General features: G+C 57.5%; 1 protein-coding gene and 1 long non-coding RNA gene across 2 annotated transcripts in view; both read right to left on the bottom strand.

The window, feature by feature from the left end:
- The window catches only part of ARHGEF17 (Rho guanine nucleotide exchange factor 17), a 36,403-nt gene that overhangs the window by 5,713 nt on the left and 4,310 nt on the right, over positions 1 to 26,380 (bottom strand). Inside the window, exons 2-10 of the mRNA XM_074816526.1 lie at positions 6,459 to 6,536; positions 3,851 to 4,033; positions 3,338 to 3,454; positions 2,929 to 3,021; positions 1,971 to 2,147; positions 1,650 to 1,700; positions 885 to 994; positions 669 to 754; positions 473 to 591 (exon numbers count right to left, since the gene is read on the bottom strand). Of these exons, the coding sequence (XP_074672627.1) occupies positions 473 to 591; positions 669 to 754; positions 885 to 994; positions 1,650 to 1,700; positions 1,971 to 2,147; positions 2,929 to 3,021; positions 3,338 to 3,454; positions 3,851 to 4,033; positions 6,459 to 6,536 (1,014 nt within the window). The remainder of the gene's footprint in view (positions 1 to 472; positions 592 to 668; positions 755 to 884; positions 995 to 1,649; positions 1,701 to 1,970; positions 2,148 to 2,928; positions 3,022 to 3,337; positions 3,455 to 3,850; positions 4,034 to 6,458; positions 6,537 to 26,380) is intronic.
- LOC141919935 (uncharacterized) lies at positions 16,424 to 21,883 on the bottom strand. Its single transcript, XR_012622174.1, has 2 exons — positions 19,571 to 21,883; positions 16,424 to 16,789 (listed from the first exon to the last, which is right to left on the bottom strand). It is a non-coding gene; the product is annotated as an uncharacterized LOC141919935 (long non-coding RNA).

The following is a 26,380-nucleotide window of genomic DNA, read 5'->3' as shown; positions in this document are numbered from 1 at the left end:
ACAGGTTCTCCCTCTCACAGAGGGTATCCCAGTCAGTCCCATAGGGAAGGTGTCAGACAAGGGACAGCACCAGGGTCACCAAGTGAAGCTGACCTTGTCCACCCCCAAGCATCCTTCAGAGGCTGCCCCAACCCTTCTTTGGCTTTGAGGCTGGTGGCATCTGGGCCTTTTGAGGGCATTCATGGCCACTAGCCATGCTTTCACAGGTTCTCCCTCCCACTGAGGACTTCCTGGTCGGTCCTATGGGCAATGTATCTGGCCAGAGAATGTCACCATGTCCCCATCCATCCCTGAGCATCCTTTGGAGGCTGCCCCAACCCCACTGTGGCTTTGGAGCTGGTGGTATCTGGGGCCCTCTGAGGGCATTCATGGCCACCTTCCATAGGTTCTCCCTCTCACTGAGGACATCCTGCTCGGTTCTACGGGGAACTTGTCCAGCCAGGGGATGTCACCAGGGCCACCATCCCCATACCTGGTGGGGGAAGCTGAGGGTCTCCGACAGCTTGCTGACTTGCCCCAACGTGCTGAGGTCTTCATCCAGGCGACAGATGCTTTTCTGGATGCTCTCCCGGTTGGTGGCTTGTGAGGCACCTGTGTGGGGACATGTGAGTGGCATTAACCCCGCCCCACCAGCCAGGGGTGAGGGATGCCTTTTGGCAGTGACAGACCTTTGACAATGTCCACGTCCTCCAGCGGCAGCTTCCAGAGCAGTTTGTACTTGCTGGCAGTGTCGATCACGCTGGCCGCTGTGTACCTGTGAAGTTGGGGGGGAGGGCTGAGCTGCACCCATGTCCCCAGCACCCTAAAGCCAGGCGAGCTCGTGGGGACAACCCTAACGATGGGGGTTAATCCCAGTGGGGGCCCTCAAGTCTAGTGGTACTCACAGGCTCATGGAGCTGCGGCGGAGGGAGCCCGACTTGCGCTTCAACGTGGTGCACACCAGCAGGTCCGTGAAGAGGAAGAAGGAGCGGTCCTTCTTCCCACCCACTGCCTTCTGCAGAGTGGTGGGAGACACCAAGGGGTTAATGTCCAGCCCCAACCCCACCGGCACTGGGAGCAGCCCCTGCCTCAGTTTCCCCATGTGCGGCCTTGGCATAGGGAGGCTGTGGGGTGGGATGAGTCCTCACAAGGGTGGAAGAGGATGTGGGTGCCATGGCTGTGTAGGTAAAGCCACAGGGTCTCGCTCACAGGGAAGTGCCAGGGCCATGGAAACACCAGGCATGGCCTCACCAGGACCCTCCTGGTCTCCACCTCCAGCCTCCCTGTGCACCCCTGGCCCGGGGCTGCTGTGGGCTCTCCCTCCTTCTGCCTGCACCTAAACCCATCTTATCTTCCCTTACACTTGGAGAATTTTATATTGTCCCCAACCGTCCATCCGTCCGTCCATCCATCCATCCATCCATCCATCCATCCACCCATATCCTCCCATCTCCTCCCATCTCCTTCCATATCCTCCCATCTCCTCCCATCTCCATCCATATCCTCCCATCTCCTCCCATCTCCATCCATCCATCTCCATCCACCCATCCATCCATCCATCTGTAGCCTCCCATGGGCACACTGGTATCCCATGACCCACAATTGAAGCCTCCCACTGCCCCGTTCAGTGTGCGGTCCCATGGCCCTGATGGTGACCACCCTGCTCTTACCACTTCCACGACCATCTCCTGGCGCAGGAACCTGCGGAGCGGGGCCTGGAGCTGTGGGGACAAGGAGGCTCATGAGCAGGGAGCCCCTGGGGAGGGGACCCTCATGGGCTTCGTCCCTGCCACTGTGGCACCTCGGCTCAGAATCAGCACCCTAGTCCGTTACCAAAGCCCCAGGAGCCCACCAAGGCCAAGCGATGATGGGAAAAGCAGGACCCGGAGGAGAAAACAAGTGGCCCAGCCTGGGGTGACCCAGAAAGAGCAGAAATGGTTGTGTTTCAAGGAGAAGGAAAGACAGACCCCTTGTAAGACCCCCATACGTACGTCCTCCATCCCTTCGATGTGGGACTCAATCTCTTGCACGATCCGGGCGTTCCTCTCCACCTCCTCTGCGCTCTTCATGCCCTTGTTGATCCTCTCGGCCACTTGCTTGATGTTGCGCTGAGCATCGATGAGGAAAGGGTGGTCGGGGTGGTCCTCTGGCGTGTGCTTCAGCAGGTCCTACCATGGGGACACAGCCCGGACGTCACCATGGGCAAAGCCAGGGTGATGCCATGACACCCCCAAGCAAAAGCCTCTACCACGCTGCTCTAGCTGCTGGGTATGGAAACCAGCCCCATGCAGGATGGGTTTTGCAAAGAAACGAAGCCTTGAGCTTTGGCCACCACCAGCCTGGTCTTTGCCTTCTCTACAGAGGTCACCAGCTCCTGAGAGCACATCATCACCTTGCACGGATGCCTGAAATTCATCACTGGAAGGGTTCAAGGCAGGTTGAACGGGGCTTTGGACAACCTGGGCTAGTGGAAGGTGTCCCTGTCTGTGGCAGGGAGTGTGGACTAGGTGATCTTTGAAGGTCCCTTCCAATCCAAACTATCCTGTGATTCTATGAAAGCACATCCCCACCAGCCTCAGGGCCAGGGAGAGTGACCCTGGCACGGGGAAACTGAGGCACAGAGGAGGTGGCAGTGCAACTGGCCCTAAAATGGCATTGCAGTGTCCAACCTCCCAGCAGAAAGGTAGAGGGGAAGGGGACTGCACACCCATAAGGACATGCTGGGGGAAACAGCGGGGTGACAGTCCTCAGGGTGACCATCCCCAGGAGGGCACAGCTGCGTGCATGCCCTGAGACACCAACTTTGTGTCAAGGGATGGGAAAAGGGGCCAGGAGAGACATGAGACCCCTAAAAGTTCCCATTACATGAAGGTGAGGAGGAGCATGGTCTCACCTGCTCCCGGCATGGCACAGAGGGCCTCCTGCCTGCACCCAGCTGCCTGCACTCACCTTCACCAGCAGCTCGTATCGTGGGATCCTCTGCACTGGCTTGATCATCAGGTCGGACAGAGCCTGCTTCTCCTTGTTCTCCCTCATGCTTTGCTGCAAAACACCAGTGGGGGATAAGGATGGCCCCATTAGGTGGGACACAGCAGGGACCTGGAGTGCCACCAGCCCAGGACCTGGAGCAGCACCCATTTGGGGTCAGGGTGACTCCTTTTTACACCATCTGGAGTGACTCCGGTTCATCCAACCTTGTGTCTTTACAATAAAACCAAGAAGAAGGTGCAGGGAAAAATCTTGGTCTGACCATAGATTACCAGTTTATTCCATTTAAACCCCATCCTGCCCCACCAGCCGCCTTGCAGGTGGCTCTGGACCTTGGCCAGCATCTACAGGGCCAGGAACCAGGACCCACCTCCAGGAACTTCATGAACGCCGGCCGGGCTTCCTTCGCAATCCTGACAGCATCCTTGGCGTTGAGGAAGTTATCGATGTAGGCAGAGTAGATGTTCACCAGCACGTCCTTGGAGAACTGGGAGGGGAAAAGAGGTGGGGAAAAAGGGGATAGGTCCAGCATGGACCTCCCGGGCACGCCTGGGAGAAGCTGCCCCAAGGGTTAATCCTGGCTCTGGGCTGGCGCGGGGAGGGCTCGTCCTCTGCCCGCCCCCCTCGATTTTTCAGCCCTGACATTTCTGCTCCCGAGGCAGAAACTTGGAGCTGCAGACCCAGCCGGTCGCTGCAACACCACGCCGTTACGCTAAGCAGACAGCAGGCCTGGAGATCGTCTCCTGTTCTCCATCCCAGGCGTGTTTGACCCGTCCTTTAATCACTCCCCTGCCTCCTGCTCCGAAACTTCTCCTGCTGAGGCCATGCCCAAGAGCGGCCACGCCTGGGTTCCCCGGGGGAAATCCACCCCGTAAGGACCTACCGACTGCACGAGGAGGTCGCCCACTTTCTGCTTCTCATGCCAGTTCTGCACGCAGTCGTGGATCTGCTCCAAGAACTGCTCGTGGTGCTCCAGCAGCTCGGGGATCTGGTCAAAGATCTCGTCCACCAGCGATGGGTCACACAGCAGCGAGTTCTCTGGCTGCTTCAGTGGCTTCATGTAACCCTGCGGGGAAGCAAAGGCATCGGGGTCCCCATAGATTTCTTTTCCCACACACCCCCCAGTATGAATTTTTCAACCCGTGCTAAATATGGGGATCGGTGGCATCCTGCAGCGGGGGGTTGCCCCAGTGAATGTTGGGTTGTGGGACCCACCAGAAGGACCAGACAGCACCGGGTCCCAGCAGGTTTTGCTCACCAGCCTCCCTGGGTCCAGTCCCACCCAGTGCATCCCCATGGCAGTGTGGGGAGTGGGACAGGTCTGCATGAGGAACCCCCAAAGCACAGTGTCCTCTGTTCCCCAGCCACAGCCTTGAGAGGTTCCAAATCTTCGCCGTCACAGGCCTTGGTCACCTCCTTCTGCTACAGACCCTAATCTAGCTGGGAAATTATGGCAGCATGATCCTGGGATCCAAAAGCTGGTGTGTTCCTGGTGAGATTTAGGGTGTTTGGCACCAGGAAGGGCTGAAGTCAGCAGGGTGGATGCACTGGATCAAGCCCTGGACCACTTGACCCGGCAGCATCTCTCAGGTAATGGCCAGTGAGCGATGCTCAGGACCAGCAGGAAAAGCATGTCCTGTGCAAGGCTGGGTGGGCAGCTCTGCTATGAAACCCCATTCCTCCCACTGTGGGGCAGAGCTGTGGAGAGAAGCAGTGCCCCCGGGAATGGGACACCTGGATTTGCAAGGGATGCAGGATGAGGAAGGTCTTCTCAAGCCTTGCTGCCTCCTCAGCCTGACCGGTATGAGGTGCTGCTGTCCTTCAGGATGTTGGGAGGACCATGAAGCTGAGCAGTGAGGACAGGACCCACCTCAAACAGCTTCAAACATCTCCATCCAAGCTGGCAAAGAAGGAGTCACCCCCCAAGGATGAGGTTCCTCAAGCTGATGGTGGGTATCTCATGGAGACCCAAGTTAGAAGGGCCAAATCATTCCTGAGGCTCGTAATCCACTTCACCTGCCCTAGTGTGGCCCAGCAGGAGCTGGGCTGGGCTGTGCCGTGCATCCCACCTGCCATAAAATGGGGGGAGCAAGGACCAGATGGGGAAGAAGAGCACAGAGACAGCCCCCGCCTCAGCACACAGGGAGAGCGGGCAGGATTGCCCATGCACCATCTAGTTTGGCTGGAAGATGATACTCCAAGGTGGTCCCTGTCCCTGGTAGCCACCATGCAACATGCCACCAGGCCATGTCATGCATCCAAGCACCTTGTCCCACTGAGATGGGGAGCTGGGGGCATCTGGAGCCCTATGACCTGCCCCCCAGAAAGCGAGGTCCCCCTGGTTGCAGCATGCCAGGATGTGTCCCGTGGGGAAGAGCTCAGGCATTAATGCCCTGTGATTCCCACCTGTGTCCAACCAGTCCCTCCAGTGGGGAACTGGTGAGCCCCAGCACAGCTGTCCTCTCCAACCAGTCTCTTGTCCCACCTCAGAAGAGGGCATAGCCCCTGGGACAGTCTCTGTCCATGCCGAGACCAGCAGGGACACCGCCCAACCCTGAACCCCATACGGTTTCCCCCAAAATAAATCCCAGAGCCCAAGTCTTCTCACCCCTCCAAGCCAACATCTGCACTAAGAGCAGCCTCCAAGATGTCCTTCCCTCCTGCAGCAACATCTGGCAGAGCACATCTGGGTCCACCATGGGGGCATCCTTGCAGGGGATTTATGGGAAAAGCCCGCCTGGGTGTTGGGACGATGGGTGCCCCATGCCCTTGCGGACATGCCCAGCAGTGTCCTACAGGCACTGCTTCGTATGGAGCAGAGCAGAACTCAGATTTTGTGGTGTTTCCACCTGCAGCGATGTGGTTGGACAACCCACACCTATGCCAGAGTGATCTAGTCTCCAGGGCGTTGACCACCATTAACCTTCTAAAACACCTTCATTAACATCTGAAACGTGGGGTGGACCCTCCGGCCAGGCTGCTCCAGGGGAGTTGGAACCAGCTCAGTAAAAAAAGGATCGAGAAAAAACCTTGGCTCATGGCTGCAGGTGATGACACTGAGCAGAAAATGGGGGGACATAGGAATGGGGGGTGTAAGGGGTTCCCCATTGTGGGATGGCCGTAAGCAATGGCACAGGAGACGGGGTGCAACATAAGGAAGAGCTTTTGGGGGGCAAGCACAGGAAGGGGCTTGGGGACAAGATACCTGCCAGGTGACAACCCACCAGGAGCGTTACGGGCTTGATTTGGGGGACAGAGGTGACCCCCACACCCCGTTCTTGACACTATTGCCACGCTGCTCCCACCTCTGGTCCCGCAGTCCCCAGCATCCCCACTGCCACCCGTCCCCAGTGCACCCCCGTGCCGCATCGGTGCCAGTAGAGCACCCGCAACTGGGGGTCCGACTTGGGGTCCTGGGGATGGTGACAAGCGAGGGACAGTCATGCCGTAACGTGGTTTGGGGTGTCACGTCCCTAGCCGTGCCGCATTACCTGCATCAAGGTGCGCAAGGACTCCACGTAGGACTGCTCTGTGTCCAGCAGCGTCATGATGACGTGTTTCCTCATGTCCTGCCCGGGTAGAAAGAAAGACAAAGATGAGTTTTGGGGTGACACGATGGAGGGGAGCTACGTGGCGGGTGTCAGCGCCGGTGCGGGGGCTCAGCGGGGCAGCTGAACGCCGGAGGAACCCGGCTGGCGTCCAGCTCCCCTCCGCTCCCTCTCCACCCCGATGGAGGAATCTGGGAGGATTAGGAAGTACATGACACCGAGCGCACAGAGACGCCTGGTTTCCTCCGCGGCCGCGTCAGGAGCCCGCCCTGGATCTCACAGCCCTACATGGGTCGGTCCCGGCGCCCTCCGTCTCTCCGGCGGCTCCGCTCGGAGCGGTCCCGTAGGAATTCGTCTCTCGCCCAGCACCCCGGGCACCCCGGCGCTGGGTCGTGGCCCCGCAGGAGGGGGATTAATGGGGTGGTGGGAGGCACGGGGAGGTGGTGGTGTGGGATGGATTTGCCAGCCTTGGGAAGCAGACGGGTCGGGGTCTTCTTGGTTGTGGGGCTCGGAGACCCCACCTCGAGTGCAGCACCCTGGGGGACGCCCCTGCAGCTCAGCCTGGGGGTGAGATTCTCCAGAGCCCAGGGTGTGAGACACCCCAAAAGTTTTGGGTGCAAGATGCTCCAGAACCCAGTGTGTGAGACACCCCAAACGTTTTGGGTGCGAGATGCTCCAAGGGCCCTGGGTGCTGAGATGCCCCAAAAGTTTTGGGTGTGGAAGTACTACAAAGGTGCTGGGTACAGTGACACCCCAAATGTTTTGGGTGTAGAGATGCTTCAGAGCTGCAGAGATACCTCAACAGTTTTGTGTGTGGATATGCTCCAGAGACTCTGGGTGTGAGACACCCCAAAAGTTTTGAGTACAGAGATGCTCCAAGGGCCCTAGGTGCAGAGATACCCCAAAAGTTTTGGGTGCAGAGGTGCTCCAGAGAGTCTGGGTGTGAGACACCCCAAAAGTTTCAGGTGAAGAGATCCTCCAGAGACCCTGGGTATGAGATACCCCAAAAGTTTTGGGTGTAGAGATGTTCCAAGGGCCCTGCATTTGGAGATACCCCAAAAGTTTTGAGTGTGGAGGTGCTCCAGAGACACTGGGTGCAGACATACCCCAAAAGTTTTTGGTGCAGAGATACTCCAAGTGCCCTGGGTGCAGAGATACCCCAAAAGTTTTGCATATGTAGACTCTCCAGAGACCAGGATGTGAGACACCCCAAATATTTTGGGTGCAGATACCCTCTGCTGGCCCCTGGAAAGAAGATGCTCCGAGGTGCTGGGTATGGAGACTGCAATGGAGATCACCCAAAGGCCATGGGTGCTTGGACACCCCAAGCTGTGGGTGCAAGGGACACCCCAAAGGCTCTGGGTGCAGGGATACCCCTAAGACCCTGGGTGTAGAGACACCCCTAAGGCCCTGGGTGCAAAGACACTCCAAGCTGTGGGTGCAAAGGACACCCCAAAGGCCCTGGGTGCAAAGATACCCCAAGCTTTGGGTGCAGGGACACCCCTAAGGCCCTGGACACTTGGACACCCAAAGCTGTGAGTGCAGGGACACCCCAAAGGCCCTGGATGCTTCGACACCCCAAGCTTTGGGTGCAGGGAGACCCCAAAGGCCCTGGGTGCAGAGACAACTCAAGCTTTGGGTGCAGGGACACCCCAAAGGCCCTGGGTGCAGAGACAACTCAAGCTTTGGGTGCAGGGACACCCCAAAGGCCCTGGGTGCAGAGACAACTCAAGCTTTGGGTGCAGGGACACCCAAAGCTGTGAGTGCAGGGACACCCCAAAGGCCCTGGGTGCTTGGACGCCCCAAGCTCTGGGTGCAGGGACATCCCAAAGGTCCTAGATGCTTGGACACCCCTAAGGCACATTTGGACACCCCAAATGTTGTGGGTGCAGGGATACCCCAAAGAGCCTGAGGAAAAGGATCCTCCAAAGGTCCTGGGTGCTTGGGCACCCCAACAACCCCGGGGGCAGGGATGTCCCACCTGGCCACCACAGCACACTGGGACCAGGTTCCCCTGATCTGCTGCCTCTCTGGGGGCTGCTGGAGCCACCGAACCCCCATGCCCCCCATCTCCTTGTGGGATGAGCCCACGTCCTCCAGCCACGTGGGGTTGTGTGTCCCCTCCCAGTGCTCCCAGTGAGGACACGTGTGCTGTGAAGCTGCTCTGCAAGCACAGGAGGAAGCTTTAGCCCAACCATCCTCACCAAGGCTGGGGGCAACCATCTCCCTGGCGGTCCCCAGGGAGCAATGTCGGTGGGGGGATCCTGGCCAGACCCTGCTCGGTGCTTGAGAACAGAGCCGTGCCTCAGTTTCCCCACTTGCCCAACCAAGCTGGTATCAGCCTTTTCAGCCAAGCAAGGAGGAAACTGCCCAGAGCCAAGTATTACGGTGACGGGTCCAAGTCCCCCCAGGAAATCTGCCTCCCCCAAACTCGGCGATGCTGGAGTCCTCAGGGACACCAGCTGAGACCTCCCCACTTTGTTACAGCCTGAAGGTTTATTAACACTCTCACTGCTGGATTAATTTGTTGTAATTATGGGCTGAAAGGCACCCACTGGAGGATGGGTTTTAGAGGTACAGAGCGCCTGACCCCCCCTGCCCTGCCTCAGTTTCCCCAACCCTCGCACAGTCTGGAGTTCCCCACCTCAATATGATGCTGCCGGTATTTTCCAGAGCTGTCCCAGCTCAGGAGCAAAGCAAAGGGCCAGATCTGTGAACCTGAGCAGGCTCAGCACCACTCACCGCACTGGCAGCTGGGCATTTTCAGCAGTGGGGAGACACAGGATGAGGCCCAACTGTTGGCAAGGGGATTTTTTTCCACCGTTACAGCAGCGGCATTATCCTGGCAGGGGGAAATTCCCGCTGGGATGAGCAGGAGCTGGGGGTAATGCACCATCCTGGCAGGGTGATGTGGTACCCGGGCGCAGGCAGGATGCACCCCACTGCATCCCTTACCCCAGCAAAGCCTCTCCCCCGTGGGGCTGATGCTGCTTTGGTCTCCATCTGCTCTCCCTGCGGACGCCCCCGCCGCACCCCGGCCTCATCCTGCCTCCCCTGAGATGCTCAGCACCCTCGGGATCAACCCCCGCCACGATGAGAATTGGGGCATTTCCCCACCAGCCGACACCTCCGCAGTGTAAATCAGCATTGGGGGTGGGGGGTGGGGGTGGGGGGGGGGTGGTGGCAGCGATGGCTCCAGCCCCTCCATCATCCTCTCCGGGTAGAAGCATCTCCCCCCTCCCTACGATCCAGAGAACCCCCGGGGGGGCTGAGGATGAGGATGGAGGCACCGTTGCCACGGCAATCGCAGTCCAGACCCTGCAGGTGCCAGGTTCTGTTGGGCGCACACGTGTCCAAACATGACGCATCCATGCACCCCCCCCATATAATCCCCCCCATCCCACCAGACCCCCCCGCCTCATCTCCATCCCCACGACCCCCCCTATCCCTTTTCGCATCACCTCGGTACCACCACGACTGCCGCAACCCTTCTCCGGCAGCTCCTCGGCCACCCCGCCAAGCCCGGAGGCAGCGAAGGCCGCGTCGATGCCGTCCCCGATGTCTCGCATGTCCTCCAGCGCGATGGTGAACTGCGCCAGAGTCCTCACCATCTGCAGCATGCGGGTCCCGGGGGTCGGTCCGTCCCACGCGGCCCAAGGAATAAAAAATATTTGAGAGATATATATATATATACCCCCAGGTCGCCCCTTTAAACTAGCTGGAACGCTGCGCTGGGATGCAGCAAGGAGGGAAATAAAATAGAGGAGCTATTTATATCGATAGGGTTCTGTGTGTGTATATATATATATATATAAAAAAAAAAAAAGCCCTCCTGCAGAGCGGTTGCAGGATGCGTGCGGCGGGCGTGCGCCTGCGTCCGTGGCGGCACACGGGTCCCCGGCCCCGGGTGCTACCGAGGCACGGGCAGGCGAGAGCAATTGGAGATGGAGGCAGAGCCGTGCCCACACACACACACGCGCGCGGATGCGGGATGCAGGCAGGGCCGGATCCTGCCGGGGGGCTGCTCCTGGAGAGGCTTTGCCCCAGGAGGATGCTGTGTTTGAGGAGGGGGGCGATGCTTTCTTGCGGCATGTGATTTTTGGGGAGGGGGAGTGCACAGATGATGCTGGGTTGGGATGCTCAGCATCCTTGGGGTCTCCATCTCCACTAACTGGGGGGGTCCCTGGGTACCGAGTCCCTCTCCCCAACCTTACAGGCAGGGAAACTGAGGCACAGAGCAAGCCTGCTCCCCCCCACTGCCCCCATCATCACCTCAGCACCCACATCCCTGCTTGCCCGGTGATACACCCTGCCCAGATCCATTTGTAACACTCCCCTCCTGCTTCGTTAATTAAATCTAATTAGCCGCTCACCCCGTTTCCACAGCAACGGCGTGCAGCAGGGCTGCGTCCTCCCGTTGCAGCCAGCAAATTTCCTCTTGGTAACGAGGATGATGAGCATCCCACCCTGGGGAGGGGGCTGGAAGGGGGGTGCACCCATCCTGCCCTCTCCAGCCCTCTCCCTAGCGTGCGTGGCAGAGAACTGCCAACTCGGTGCATATAATGAGAGGGGGAGCTGCAACTGCTTTAAATACACCCCGGCACGGGGATCAGGGGGGAGGGACCCACAGCACCCGGCACAGGCACGATGGGTGCCTGCGCTGCACCCGGTACAGCTAATTGCATTAGGGGTAATGAGGTGGTTTGCAAGGCAGAGCCTCCTCCAAACGCCTTCTGCAGCACCACAGCCAGCCCAGCCCCAGTTCGGTCACAATCCTGGACCTGTCTGGGTTGCAGTCCTGGAGCCATTTGGGTTGCAATTCCAGACCCGTTTGAGTTGTAGCCCTGAGCTCTTCTGGGATCCAACCCCAGACCCATTTCTGTTGCAATCCCAGTTTTATTTGGGTTGCAATCCCAGACCCATCTGGGTTCCAGCCCCCGAGCTGACGGGGTTGCAAACCTGGGCCCAGCTGGGCTGCAGTCCTGGACTCATTGAAGGTTGTAATCTGGGGTTCATCTGGTTTCCAGAGCCATGTGGGCTGCAACCCCAGACCCGCCTGGGTTGCAACCCCAACCCATTTGGGCTGCAATCCTGGGTTTATTTAGGCTGCAACCCCGGGCCCATCTCCATTGAAATTCTAGACCCAACTGGGTTGCAACCCCGACCCATTTGGGCTGCAATCCTGGGCTCATTTAGGCTTTAAACCCTGGCCTATCTGCACTGCAATTCTAGACCCACCTGGGTTGCAATGACCGACCCATCTCTGCTGCAATCCCAGACCCATCCAGACTGCAAACCTGGGTCCATCTGCATTGAAATTCTAGACCCATCTGGGTTGCAATTCCCAACTCATTTCTGTTGCAACCCCAGACCCACTTGTGCTGCAATTTTAGACTCACCTGGGTTGCAACCCCTGACCCATTTCTGTTGCAGTCCTGGGCCCATCTGGGTCCCAACCCGACCCATTTGGGTTGCAATCCTGGGCTCATTCAGGCTGCAACCCCGGGCCCATCTGCATTGCAATTCTAGACCCATCCCGATTGCAAATCCAGACCCACTTGTGCTGCAATCCCTGACCCATCCGGATTGCAAACCTGGGCCCAGCTGGGTGGCAATCCCAGGCCCATCTGTGCTGTCATCACCCTGGGCCCTGGGATGGCAGTGCTGGGCCACTCTGGGTTGCAACCCCAGGCCCACTCGGTTTGCAAACCCGAGTCCCTCTGCACCGCAATTTTAGACCCACCTGGGTTGCAGTCCCCAACCCACCAGGACTGCAAACCTGGGCCCATCGGGGTTGCAACCCCAGACCCATCTGCATTGTAATTTCAGACCCATCTGGGTCGCAACCCTGACCCATTTGGTTGCAATCCTGGGCTCATTTAGGCTGCAACCCGGGGCACATCTAGACTGCAATTCTAGACCCATCTGGGCTGCAATCCCCAACCCACTTTTGCTGCAATCCCAGACCCATCCAGACTGCAAACCTGGACCCATCTGGGTTGCAATCCCAGACCCATCTGCACTGTTATTTTAAACCCACCTGAGTTGCAAACCCTGACCCATCTGTGCTGCAATCGCAGACCCATCCAGACTGCAAACCTGGGCCCATTTCTTTGCAATCCCAGACTCATCTGTGCTGCAATTTTAGGCCCACCTGGGTTGCAATCCCAGACCCATTTCTGTTGCAATCCCTGACTCATCCGGACTGCAAACCTGGGCTGCTCTGGTTGCAACCCCCCGACCCCCTTGGTTTGCAATCCCTGGGTCCCTCGGCATCACAATCCTGGGCTCATCTGGGCCACAATCCCTGCTCCACCTGGCTGGCAATCCCAAACCCATTCCTCTCGCAATCCCTGACTCATTTAAACTGCAACCCCGGGCGCAGCCGTGACGCTGCGACGCGTGACGCTGCGACGGTGACCCGGCCGTTCCGCCCGCAGCAACGCCCTCGAGCCCTCCCCCGGGGCCTCGCCTGTCCCCCCGAGGCGTGCAGGGGGATCCCTCCATCAGCAGAGGGTCCTTCCCACTCCCCAAACACCACCCTGGAATCAATCCCTTCGTTTAACGCCGCATCTTCCCGCAGTAGCTTCGCAAGTAGATTCTCCGGTGTCTACTATTAAGGTTGAGCCGATGGGTTTCAAAACCACTCTCAAACCCACTCAACATCTTCGGATGTTATCAGGGAGGGTGGAGGGATGGAGAAGGGTTAAACCCATCGCTGGCCAGACTAGGGAAGGAGCCAGGCTGGATCCCGCTGTGCAGCGAGGGGCCCAATGGAGGTTATCTCCCCGTCACCCAGGAAAGAAAAAGCCGGAGCGATGCCGGCCGTCCCAGCCGGCCGCCGAGCCTGGACCCCCCTGCGCGCGGCCCGCAGCCCACAGGAAATTCCTGGGAGTGTTTGGCCACTCGAACAGCGCTGCCTATTTTTAGGGCCGTCTAAAATATGAGCTGGTTATTTTTAGCAGCGCGGCTCTTTGTAAACACCTTTAGATTTCCTTTCGGACCAGCCTTTTTGTTGTTTTGCAACCGGGGTGTTTCCTCCCCAAAAAAGCCCAAACCCTCCCGGGAAAAGGGTGGTGGGGATGCTCCCAAAAACCCAAAGATGGAGCAGATCTGGAACTGGGGATTTGGGGGACTCAAAGAGGGGGTTTTCCCCCATTTTTTTCCTCCAGCATTGGAAATATGACCCCCCAACTCCCCTGGCCTCCCACCGAAGGACGGGAGCTCTCCTAGGCTGCTCTATTCTATTTTTTAATTAAAAATTTGGGTGCAATTCCATCATTTTGATCTTCCCTGCCCGAGTGTAGCAAGGCAGGAGGGGCTTGAGCATCCCCGGGAACTTTAAAACATCTTAAAATATTGCAAAAAAACCCCTGGAAGATTGTATCCTGTCTCCACCCCCTGCAAACAAAGAGGCATCATGGAGGGAAGTCCTAAAAACTTCATTTTTTAAAGAAAAATGGGGTTTTAGGGGAAAGGGAGAGCAGGGATGTACATCCATGAGGAGTCTCAGCCTTCACAGCAACCTCTGGCCCTTGAGCGCAGGCTGAGACTGTGCACACATCGGTGCATGTAATGACGCCACTTGCAGACACTCTGAGGACTCCCCCCCCCACCCTGGCCCCGAACTGGGAACTGGGTCACTGCAGCCGGGGACGCGTGGGTGGGTGTCACACGCGCTGTCACCACCCGGCTGGGATGCTAAAATCCCATCCCATGGCAGGGGAGAATCTCTGTATCCCCAGAGATGCCGTTTCACCCCAAAATTCCCTTCCTCGACCCACAACATGCAGTGTTTCTCTGAGGTCAGCGGTGTAATGAGTTGTGGCGGGGCTCAGCCATACCCTGAGCAAGCTGTAGCAGGGATTTTGACCCTGAGATCTCACTTTGGGGCAAAAAATTCCAGCTTTAGGAAAAATCTGGAGCATTTTGGACCATTTTGGGAGTGGGATTTGCCACTCAGGGCCTTCCCAGCTCCTCCTTCCCGCAGCTGCCAAAGGAGGAGCTAGCACTGCTTCAAGCAAAATTATTCCCACCCCTCCAAAATGTGCCAAAATTTTAAGAATAAATAAATACAAGTTGTTTTATTCCCCCGTTATGGCTTGTCCCCACCGCCGGCTCCTGATGCTCCTCACTGCTGGGGGGAGGATTCTCTAGGGTCTTGTAGTAGGGTTGTGCTAGGAGCAGCCTGAATCTCAGCACCTCCTTGAGATTCCCATTCCCAGTTTGGAAGAAACTGGGGGGAACTGGGATTTCTGCACCTTTTCTTTCCCAGGATGCTTCTTCCTGGGGGTAGATCCCACTAGAGGGAGCTGGGACATAGTGGGAGTCACTGGCCCATGGGGACAGTTCCCTGCCCCAGGTAGCCTGCAGTGCATGGCAAATTCCCAAACTTAACAAATTTAACGCACCCTTGATTTTATTCCTACTAAAACCCCGGAAAAAAAAAAGGCTTGGAGATAAAACCAGACCCACTTGCATCCATCCCAACATGATTAGCAAACACCTCCGCAGCAAACGGCATCATCCCAACACGTAAAACTTGCTCGCGCATCCGGCAAAGCCCCTGGCTGGCACCATCATCCAAAATAGGATGATGCTATTACATCCAATCCTGTAATTCCTCAATCGCTCGGTTTCTGGCAGGAAAATTGCTTGGAAAAAATCACATTATCTCCTCTCGGGATGTTTTTAAGCAGGAGGTTTGATTGGGTTTTGTAGGCATCAAACCTTTGCCTTGAGATAGATGATGCTCATCCATATGTCCCCCACAGCTCTGTGACACATGGGTGGAGGGACAGCAGCCACCACCCAGGGAAAGACCTTGTTTTGCTGGGTACCAGCTGCTGCTGTCCCTGGGCACCAGCCCCTGGCACCCCTGGGGACCAATCACCTGCATCCCTGGGCATCAGTAACTCCCATCCTGGTACCAGTCCTCCCCGTCCCTGGGTACCAGTCACAGCATCCCTGGTACGTCACTTCCATCCCTCAGTACCAGCCACCTCCATCCCCAGGACCAGTCTCCTCCATCCCTGGGCATCACTCATCCCATCCTTGGATACCAGTCACCTCCATTGCTGGACACCAGTCTTCCCATCCCTGGTACCGGTCACCACCATCCCTGAGTACCAGTCACCTCCTTTCTGGGGCATGTCACCCCACCCCTGGGCACCAGGCACCTCCATCCCTGAGTACCAGTCACTGCCATCCCTGGCCACCAGGCACCTCCATTCCTGGTACCAGTCACCTCCATTCCTGGTACCAGTTACTTCCATCCCTGAGTACCAGTCATCTCCACCACTGATACTAGCCACTGCCATCCCTGGATACCAGTCACACATCCCTGGGCACCAGTCATCTCCATTCCTGGGTACCAGTCAACCCATTCCTGAGTACCAGTCATCTCCACTGCTGATACCAGTCACTGGAATCCCTGGGTACCAGTCACCCATCCCTGGGTACCAGTCACCCATTCCTGGGCACCAGTTACCTCCATTCCTTGGTACCAGTCACCCATTCCTGGGTACCAGTCACCTATCCCTGTGTACCAGTCACCTCCATCCCCGGGTACCAGTGACCTCCATCCCTGAGTCCCAGTCACCTCCTTCCCAGGGTATGTGACCCCATCCTTGGGTACCAACCACCTCCATCCCCGGGGACCATTCTCCTCAGCCCTGAATACCAGTCACCCCACCCCCGGGTGCCAGCCCCCTCCATCCCTGGGACCAGCAGGCCCCGTGTCCTGGAGTAACCACCCTCCGCGTCCCGGGGGAACAGGAGGACCTGTGCCGCAGAAGAGGGGCCATGCCCGAGCCAGGCCGACGCCGTACAGCATCACGTCCGGGGCTGCATCCCCTCCCCGCCCAGCCGCTCGCTGTTCTCCCACGGGTAAGAAAAGTCAGAGCCGCTTTCTGAAGCGTAACTTCTTGAAAGGAAATAAGAGCATAAATCAGCAGCTCTGATTCAGCTTTGCTTCAGTTACTAATAATACTCCCGTGTTTATTCACAGTCCTGGGGCTGGAGATGTTTGCTTTTCCCTTGGTCGTGGTTTTTCCCAGGCTCCCAGCTCACAGAGAAGCCTTGATTTGTTCAGGGATGCTCCCATGGAGAAACCCGGCAGCACGACCGCCTCCGGGATGGGGAGGAAGATGAGGAAGAGAAGGAGGAGGAGGGCGGCTTCAGCCCCAAACGGATGCGCCGAGAATTTGGTTGTTTTCCCTTTGACTTCTCGGCTGTGGTGATTCATCCCGGGAGGACACGGCCTGGCTGTAATTCTGCTTTTTAAGTGTGAGAAAAAGCCAGAAATAAAAAATAAAGGAGTCGGAGCAATTTTGTCAGGGCAGGGTGGAAGGACACCGGGCATCCCAGTGCTGTCCCGGAGAGCGGCAGCACCGGGAGTGGTGCTGGTGGGATGGGCAGTGGGGATATGGCGGGAGGTTCATTTCCCGAAGCAACAAAAATTCATCCTCTAAATGTGTCGCGGGGCTTTTCCCGTGGGATTTTCACTTGAAAGCGGGGTTTGCATTACAGGCGCCAGGGTGCGAGGGGTTTCCTCCTCCCCACCCCCCCCCTCCCCCCCAAAATACAAAGCTCAAGGTCATGCTGGCACATCTCAGGGCACCCTCCCCCCGCCAGTGGTGGCACCCCATGGGTCCCCCCTCCCCATACCCCGCTCCCACCTGATCCGCAATGCTCACCCCAATTTACACCCCCCCCCAGCTACCATCCATCCCCTGGCGCATTTGCAGAGCCCTTGCAGAACTCGTGGCGCTGCGGTCCAGGGCGCGGCGGGGGGCTTGCTGGCCCCCTGTTTGCAGCCAGCTTTTGCCGAGCCCTAGAGCAGCTTTCACCAAATATGGAAGGTTTTTTTTGCCTCCGGTTTTCGGCACGCAGGCCGCGGCCCAAGAGCGCAGCTTTCCAGATGCTGAGGTCAGCCGCGCTCTTCTCCCCCCACCCCCCCCCTTCTCCACCACCTCCCGGCATGCTTGGCCCCGTACCCGCTGGGCAAGGGGTAACGCTGCCCCCCGACTCATCCAGCATCCCTGAATCCCCCCCCAGCATCCTCCGCTGCTGACACAAGCTGTACCCCACATCCTGCAGCACCCCAAAGCAAGTTATTGGGACTTTGGGGGGAGAAGGAAGCCAGGGAGGGGTCCCCAATGCTGGCATCCCTTGGCATTGCCACTGGTGGGAGGTGCCCTGCGTGCCTGGTGGCATGGGGCATGGATCCAGGCGAGGGGGTGCAAGCAAACTTGGGGTACTCAGGAGGGTGCTGGCCTGGCACCCAGGGAGTGATGGGCACCCAGGTGGTGATGGGCACCCAGGAGTCATTAGGTACCAGGAGGTGATTAGCACCTAGGAGCTGATGGGGCCAGAAGCCAATGGGCATCCGAGTGCCAAAGGGCACCTAGGAGCCAATAGGCACCAGGAGATGATGGGCATCAGGAGCTGAGGGACACCCAAGAGCCAAAGGGCACCAAGGAGATGATGGGCACTCAGCAGCCATTGGGCACCGAGGAGATGATGGGCACCAGGAGCCAATGGGCACTTGAGAGCCAAAGGGCGTCCAGGAGCCAATGGGCACCCAGGCCAATGGGCATCAGGAGTCAATGGGAATCAGAAGCTGATGGGCACCAGAAGCCGTTGGGCACCAGCAGCTGATGGGCACCAGGAGCCAATGGGCACCTGAGAGCCAAAGGGCATCCAGGAGCCGATGGGCACTTGAGATTTAAAAGGCATCCAGGAGCCACTGGGCACCCAGGAGCCGATGGGCACCAGGAGCATATGGGCACCAGGAGCCCACGGGCATCCAGGCCTCCGTGTGGACTCAGAATTCCGGGGGCACCAGAAGCCAAGAGGTATCCAGGTGCCAACGGGCACCCAAGGGTTGATGGATGCTCAGAAGCTGACAGATGCCCAGGAGATACCCTGGAGTCCATGGACACCCAGGCGCTGATGAGCACCAGGACTTGGCAACACCAAGGAGCTTACGGGCACTCAGGAGCTGTTGGGCACTCACCCAGAAGTCCATGGGCACCCACAAGCCAGTGGGAATTCCATGGGCACCCCAGAGCTGAGAGACACCCAGGATCTAACAGGTACCAGGAGTCCATGGGCACCCATGGATCAACAAGCACAAAGGAGCTGACGGATACCAGGATCCAACAGACACCCAGGAGTTTGTGGGCATCCAGAGTCCATGGGCACCCAAGAACTGATGGATGGCCATGATCCAACAGCTACCAGGAGTCCATGAACACCCATGAATCCACACGCAACGGGGAGCTGACAGACACCCCAGGAGCTGACGGGCACCCAGGAGCCAACAGGTACCCAGGAGTTCATGGGCACCTGGAAGCCAATGGGCACCCAGAGTGCATGAGGAGTTGATGGATTCCCAGGATCCAACAGGTACCAGGAGTCCATGGACACCCATGAATTCACAAGCAACCACAAGATGACAGACACCCACAAGCTGATGGGCACCCAGGATCCAACAGGTACCAGGAGTCCATAGGCACCCACAAATCCACAAGCATCCAGGAGAATAATGGACACCCAGGAGCTGATGGGCATCCAGAAGCCAACAGGTACCAGGAGTCCATGGGCACCCTGGAGTTGATGGACACTCAGGAGCTGATGGACATACAGGAGCCAGGAGCCCCGAACAGTTGGTGCCATGCCCCTACCCCCACCCTTTTCATGCCCCCCGCACCTGGATCGATGCCCTTGGCAGCAGCCTGGGTGCAATCACCAGGAGGAGACCTGCTTTCTGCCCACGTCAGCCTCCATCCCCAATGTCACCCATGCCCCATGGACACCCAGCCCCACAGCACCCCACACTCGGCGGCTCCCCTCGCCCAGCAGAGCTGCGACCGGGGTGGCAGGGAGCTGGTGGGGGTGGGGGGACACACCAAGGACCGCGCCAGGAACGCCCACATCCCACGTCACATCACGGCAAGGCGAGAGGTGACGCCTTCCCTGCCATGTCATTGTCACAGTGGCACCCTGGGGGGGGTGGGGTGTGAAAAAAGGGCGTTTCAGTATCTACTGACCTGTGTTGGGTTCCGACGACCAAGGGATGAGTCCCCTCTCCGCTTACTGAGGCTCTGAGCCATCTACATCCCATCTCACCAGGGTTTTGGGCAACCAAAAAAAAAAATAAAGGACCAAAACCGATCCCCTACTGCTAGCAACAGCGTTTCTGCCGAGGGGTCAGGATGAAACCCTTCCAAAAAAAAAAAAAGCAAGAAGAAAGATGCCAAATCAGGGCAGGCTGACGAGTCTGCTGCTACTCCAGCTAAAAAAAGCAGGAAACCATATCCCGGGCTTGGAGATGCCAATCTTCCCATGCAAACAACTCCCTTCTTGTTTTTTTTGGAGAGTACCGGAGGGCTCGGGAACAGGCAGTCACAAATAGCAACTCCACGGCACCGCCAAGGAAACGTTCTCCAGCCCCAGGAACCATGAGGGGATGCTGGTGTCCCCTTGTTGGGATGGTGGATCCTCTGGAGGGACCTGGTGGTGGTCGTCCCCATGTCCAGGATGGTGGATTCTCCAGAGGGGACCTGGTGGTGGCCATCCTCATGTCAGGACGGTGGATTCTCCAGAGGGGACCTGGTGGTGGCCATCCTCATGTCCGGACGGTGGATTCTCCAGAGGGGACCTGGTGGTGGCCGTCCCCATGTCAGGACGGTGGATTCTCCAGAGGGGACCTGGTGGTGGCCATCCCCATGTCCGGATGGTGGATTCTCCAGAGGGGACCTGGTGGTGGTCGTCCCCATGTCAGGATGGTGGATTCTCCAGAGGGGACCTGGTGGTGGCCGTCCCCACGTCAGGACGGTGGATTCTCCAGAGGGGACCTAGTGGTGGCCGTCCCCATGTCAGGATGGTGGATTCTCCAGAGGGGACCTAGTGGTGGCCGTCCCCATGTCAGGATGGTGGATTCTCCAGAGGGGACTTGGTGGTGGCTGTCCCCATGTCAGGATGGTGGATTCTTCAGAGCGGACCTGGTGGTGGCCGTCCCCATGTCCAGATAGTGACTCCTCCGGGGGAGACCTGGTGGTGGCCATCCCCCCACTGGGATGGTGACTTCTCCAGAGGGGACCTGGTGGTGGCCATTCCCACATTGGGATGGTGGCTCCTCTGGAGGAAACCTGATGGTGGACACTACCACAGAGGTCCTTTCCCAGCATATCCATGCAGAGATGTCCTAGTGGGGTTCGTTGGTGTCTTGGATGTCATCGGTGGGTTGGAAGGTGGTGGTGGCCATCCCCTGGTTCCCAAAAAGGGGCTCTGGGACACCACAGGACACGGGGCTCATACAAGCCCAACATGTTCTTGCCATCAACCCTTCTACCCCTCAAATTAAAGGCATTTAACTGAAAATAATCTATATAAAGCACAGGCGGACACGCAGCTTGGGGACAACCCCCATCTGGAACCAGGAATGGTGCTCACAGAGCAACTGGTACCAGTGTGGGCAGGAACTGGGCAGACTGGGACCAGCTCCTCGTCCCCCGGAAGCTGAGCAGCTCCGACTGGAGTTTGCATGAAGAGTGAGTTACTGGAATATTTTTACCCAGATGCTGATTTTCATTCTCCCTCCCATTGGCCGGGCCGCAGTTCCCAAAGACCCAAAAGCAAACACGCTATTTTTAGAGAAGAGTTCATTTACTGGAGCCATTCCCTTTGAAATTCCTCACCCATCCTCTCCATGGAAACCGAGGGAGCCCGGAGGAACAGCCCCACCGGGACTGACCATCAGAGCTTTAAAAAGAGCCACATTGAGGGAGAGGGGGTGGAAGTGGCTGATTTTTCTTCTCTGGACACATCCTGGCTTGGAAACACCATGGTGGAAAACGCTTTAGTGGGTTCTGTCTGTGCAAGCTGGGCTTGATGCCTTCAGGAGGAGATGTTCTGGAAGATGGACCATGCCCACTCTCAAAATCGTGTCTGGATAGCTAGTGGGGCCTGTTGTCTTTGATGGGTGGTGGGGATGAGTGGTGGAGATAGGTGGAGGGGGATGGTTGGATGGGGGGATGGAGATAGATGGAGATGGGTAGAAATGGATGGCTGGATGGAGATGGATGGAGATGGGAGATGGATGGAGATGGGAGGAGATGGGAGGAGATGGATGGATGGATGGATGGATGGATGGATGGATGGATGGATGGATGGAGGGAAGGGAGTCTCCTCTCCCACTTTCCAGGGGAAAGCCCTGGGAGAAGGGGAAGAAACTCTGTACAGCCCAAACCCCAGTGCAGCCCCGCTGCATCTTCCTTTTGTGTGACGGCATCACCTTCTCCATCCTGAATTTAGGAGAAGTCCCTGAGGCAGTTCTGAAGCTGCAGGAACTGCCCCGTCAGGACCTGCCTGTGCTGTGTGGGTGATGGAGCTCAGCAACGAAGTCACAGCAAGGGGAGACCTCAGCACGTCACCTCTCTGGTCCCTCTCATCACGTAGGGATCAGCATCTGCAGGGAACCTCCAGAAATATTGCCGGGAAAGGCTCTAAATCCCACAACCCTTGCAACAACAGACTAACACCGCAGCAACAAGACCCAGAAAGCTTTAAGCCTCCATCCCAGCTGGGTTTGGCAGGAGGGTACCAACGACGCACGTGCACATCTTGGAGATGCTGACCTGCTGCTTCCCCTGCAAGAGCAGATCGGAGATGGAGGCCACCTCCTCCAAGCAGAAGCTTCGGAGGCGTGCGATTTTGCACGGAAAAGCCCGGGCACGAAGCCCTGCGCATGCATGCAGGCAGAGTGCAGGCAGGGTGCAGGCAGGCTGCCCAGAAATGCAGAGTGGCCCGTGCAATGGACGGTGCAGCCCTGCACCATCCTTGTGCGTGCACCAGGAGTATCGATGTCTCTGCGCACCCCTGCACACAGAGCACCTTGGATCTATCCCTGCACCCCTGCAGGTGCACCCCTGCACCAGGGATCTCCCCGTGCACCCCTGCATGTGCACCCCTGCACCAGGGAGCTCCCACATATGCAGCCCTGCACCAAGGACCTCTCCATGCCCCCTTGCACGTACACCCCTGCACTAAGGACCTCTCCATACACTCCTGCGTGTGCATCCCTGGACAAGGGACCTCCTCCCCGTGCACCCCTGCACTCCAGCACCTGCGCAGGGCCACGGGTCTCTCTGCAGGCTGGAAGCGGAGCACACACCGAGCCCGTCCCAGCCTCCCACTCTTGCTGCAGTCCCAGCATCCTGCCAAGAGCCTGACCTTTGGGCCAGGTGGCCACGGGCCAAGGCCAGCCCCCGGCACCCAGCTCAGCCCAGCGCTAACCCTCTCGTTCCGGGGCCAGATCCTGCCCCATGGCCACCGTCCCAGGGAAGCCCCCACCCATAGGGTGCCACCCTGGGGTGTTTGGGCTCAAAGGATGTGTACCCCAGCTGGTCCATCTCCTCTGTTGGAGTTTGCAGGGGCAGGCACTGGGGACAAGGGAGCAAGAGAGGTGGCTCTGGGTGACACCAGACATGTCCTCCGTGTCACCCAGGGGTGTTCGAAACCCTGGCAGTGGGGAAGGGAAGGGGCAAAAATGCACAGAGTTAAGGGGATTTTGGAACGGGGGAAGGAAAGCGGCAAAAATAGGCAGAGTTAAGGGGATTTGGGCACTGAGGAAGGGAAGGGGCAAAAATGGGCAGAGTTAAGGGGATTTTAGAACTGGGAAAGAGTAAAAAATGGGCAGAGTTAAGGGGATTTGGGCTGGTTCACCCCCCAGCCATATTGGCTGGCCCCATGCCGGTAGATCCAGCGTCAGTCTGAGACACTTATGGGTAGCATCCCTTGTGGGTCCTCCCCCAAGTTCTGGACAACTTCTCCTCGCTCCATCCCACCTCCAAACCTCCCTCCGAAGGGCAGTGGGGGCTGCCTACGTGCCTCAGTTTCCCCCCACCTCAGCGTTTCTCTGAGCACGGCGGAGCCAGGGGCGCAAAATCCAGGCAAACCATCGGCGCAGGCACTGGGAGAGGAAAGCCAAGATTTACCCATCCCCATCCTCCCCCTGCAACGGCTTTAATTATAGATTTCCAGGAACGCCAAAAAATGAGAAAACTCCCAGCCGTGGCCCAAAACCTGGTTTCTATGGAGATTTACGGAACAGGAACAGAGGGATAAATAGGGTCAAAGATGCCAAACTTTGGCCAAGGAATATATGGCCAGTGCACGGATCTGGCCTTTGAGCTGTCCCCAAACCAAGGACGAGCTTCTGGAAGCTGAGCCACGTCGGGGCGAGCTCGGAGGGAGGATGCTCAGGAGGGATGGAGGGGTTTTACGCAAGCATCCCTGGGAATGTGACCCCGATGTTTCCCTCCGGGGATCCCCCTCTATCCCTGATGACTTTTTCGGGGTGCGGCCGCCCTGCTTGAGGAGCAGCAGGTGGGGAAGGCAGCGGCCGGGGCGCCGGGGGCCACGTTCCCACGACTCCTCTGCTCCCGCGAGGTGCTATATTTAAATCAATATTTTCCTGTTTAATCCGACTGCTGCTAAGTCAACAAACAGAGCATGGCAGCAAACATACCTAATTTTCCATCCCGTGCTGGATTCAGCCATGGGGGAAAGAAAGATCCAAGGGGTTGCCAGCCTGGCATCCCACTCACACCTTCACCGAGCAGCAAATGGACCCCAAATCCACCCCAAATGCACCCCTCCTTGGTACTGGGCTGCTGCACATGTGTGTCCATGGGTGTGTACATGTGTGCTGACCATCCCTAGTTCATGGGATGCTGGAGGCAGAAAAACTTCTCTATCTTGAGTTTTTTAGGGTTTTTTTTCTTTCTTTCCTGAAAGCATCTTTTCTTCCTGCAGCCCCCGTGCTTGTGCGCCAGAGCGGGACACGCTGCTAACGGCTCCTGGGGAATTAAAAGCCTTGTGCCCGACATCAGACACGGGGTGAAGGAGCTATTCTGCACCCAGGACAGCTTGGCCGGTTCCAGCCCCACGGAGGATCGCTGGAAAGCACCCAGGACAAACAGTCCTGCCGCCAAGGGAGAACAGCACGTTATCTCCCCCAGCCGGGACACGCCGGGCGGCCGAACCCAGCAAACAGCCGGCACGACACTGCTCACCTCTGCCAAAGCCACTGCCTAACCAGGGGGGCTGGGAAAATATCTGGGGGGGATGATGCTGCAGGGATGTTGGATCCCAGCAGAGTATTTTGGGGGGATAATGATGAAGGGATGCTGGGTCCCAGGAGAATATCTTGGGGGAATGATGCTGAAGGGATGTTGGGTCCCAGAAGAGTATCTTGGGGGGAAAATGCTGCAGGGATGCTGGGTTCTAGGAGAATATTTTAGGGGGATAGTGCTGAAGGGATGTTGGATCCCAGCAGAATATCTTGGGGGGATAATGCTGAAGGGATGCTGGGTCCCAGGAGAAGATCTTGGGGGGATAATGCTGCAAAGATACCCGACCCCAAGAGAATATGTTGGGGGAACAAGATATATCTTGTGAGAGAATATTTTTGGGGAACATCGCCACACACTTGCCAGACCCCATTATTAATCCTTTCCCAGCATCATCTGCTGGAGATGGACACCAGGATGGACACACCATCACCATGATGCAGGACGGATGCTCCGACACCCCAAAATCCCCAAGCAGCGATGACCATTTCCCCAAGCAGACGCCCGACCTTGCGACGCCAGCCCTCTCCATTGAATTAGGGAGGGAAAAAAATAAATAAAAAATAAAACTTATTTCTTTGCCGTCAGTCAGGGAGCATGTAAATCTCTGCTCCCAGCCAGCCGTCCCGGTGCCAAGTTATATCCGGTCCTCGATGCTCTCGCCTGTAATTAAAGCAACTCCCTTGCAGGGCTCGGTCCCCCTCTGCCCCCCCAGCCAAGGCTGGTGCCATCTGAAATAAAACATCCCAGCTCCACTATATAATAAATCAAAAAGAGAAATAAAAATCCTGGTTTCAGTTATGTTATGGCTGCAGCACAAAGAAATTCAAAGGCAGGAGAGAGATTTGAAGATACAGCTGCGGCGTTGCCCTTAAAAGGGAAAATTCGCACCCTCTTTGCCGAGGCCGGAGGGTTCAAGCAAGGTGAGGAGCAGCATCCCTGGGGTCCAGCTCTGCGGGGCGGCTCATGTCCCCGAGGTGATGCTCGGCCAAACTGGGCTCCCAGCTGCCAGAACCCAGTGCTGGATTGGTAAAAATCCACCCAAAATGATCCCAAAGTGACCAGGGTTGGGGGGTGTATTGGGGTGAGGGGTCAGCAGAGCATCCCTGATACCAGAGCCATCACGGGGTAGGCACCGTCCCTGCGGCACTGCGGGGAGCTGCCTGAATAAGAAGTATCTCTTTATAAATTATTAATATAAACCATATATTTTATAAACCTAACATATAAATAATTTAGTAAGAGAAGGTTCTTTATAAATAAATGCCGCCGGGTGCACTGCCTCGCCTTGGGGACCTGCCGATGTCCCCAAGGTGCTGCCAGCTACAGCCATGGCAGGTTCCTCGTTACCCTGCTTAATTATAACGCTTGATGCTTCAATAGCACTTTTCATCCTGAGATCAGAGAGAACAAGCACCTCGCTCTAAACTAGTACATCGGGCAAAAATGCTGCAAAATTCACCCCAAATTATTTCCAAGGATGTTTTATGCAGGAGCCAAGAGCTCCCAGTTCTCGGCCACCACCGGCTGTTGTCTGGCGATGGGGACAACAGCTGGAGAAGGAGCTGGATGCGGGGCAGAGCCCCCCAGGAGAATATCTTGGAGGAATAATGCTGCAGGGATGCTGGATCCCAAGAGAATATCTTGGGGGAATAATGCTGAAGGGATGCCAGACCCCAGGGGAGTATCTTGGGGGAATGACGTTGCAGGGGTGCTGGACCCCAA

Source organism: Strix aluco, chromosome 2 (genome assembly GCF_031877795.1).
Source record: "Strix aluco isolate bStrAlu1 chromosome 2, bStrAlu1.hap1, whole genome shotgun sequence".
Classification (NCBI taxonomy): domain Eukaryota; kingdom Metazoa; phylum Chordata; class Aves; order Strigiformes; family Strigidae; genus Strix; species Strix aluco.
Note: the sequence above shows the minus strand (reverse complement) of the source record. Positions and strands in the feature narration are given on the sequence as shown.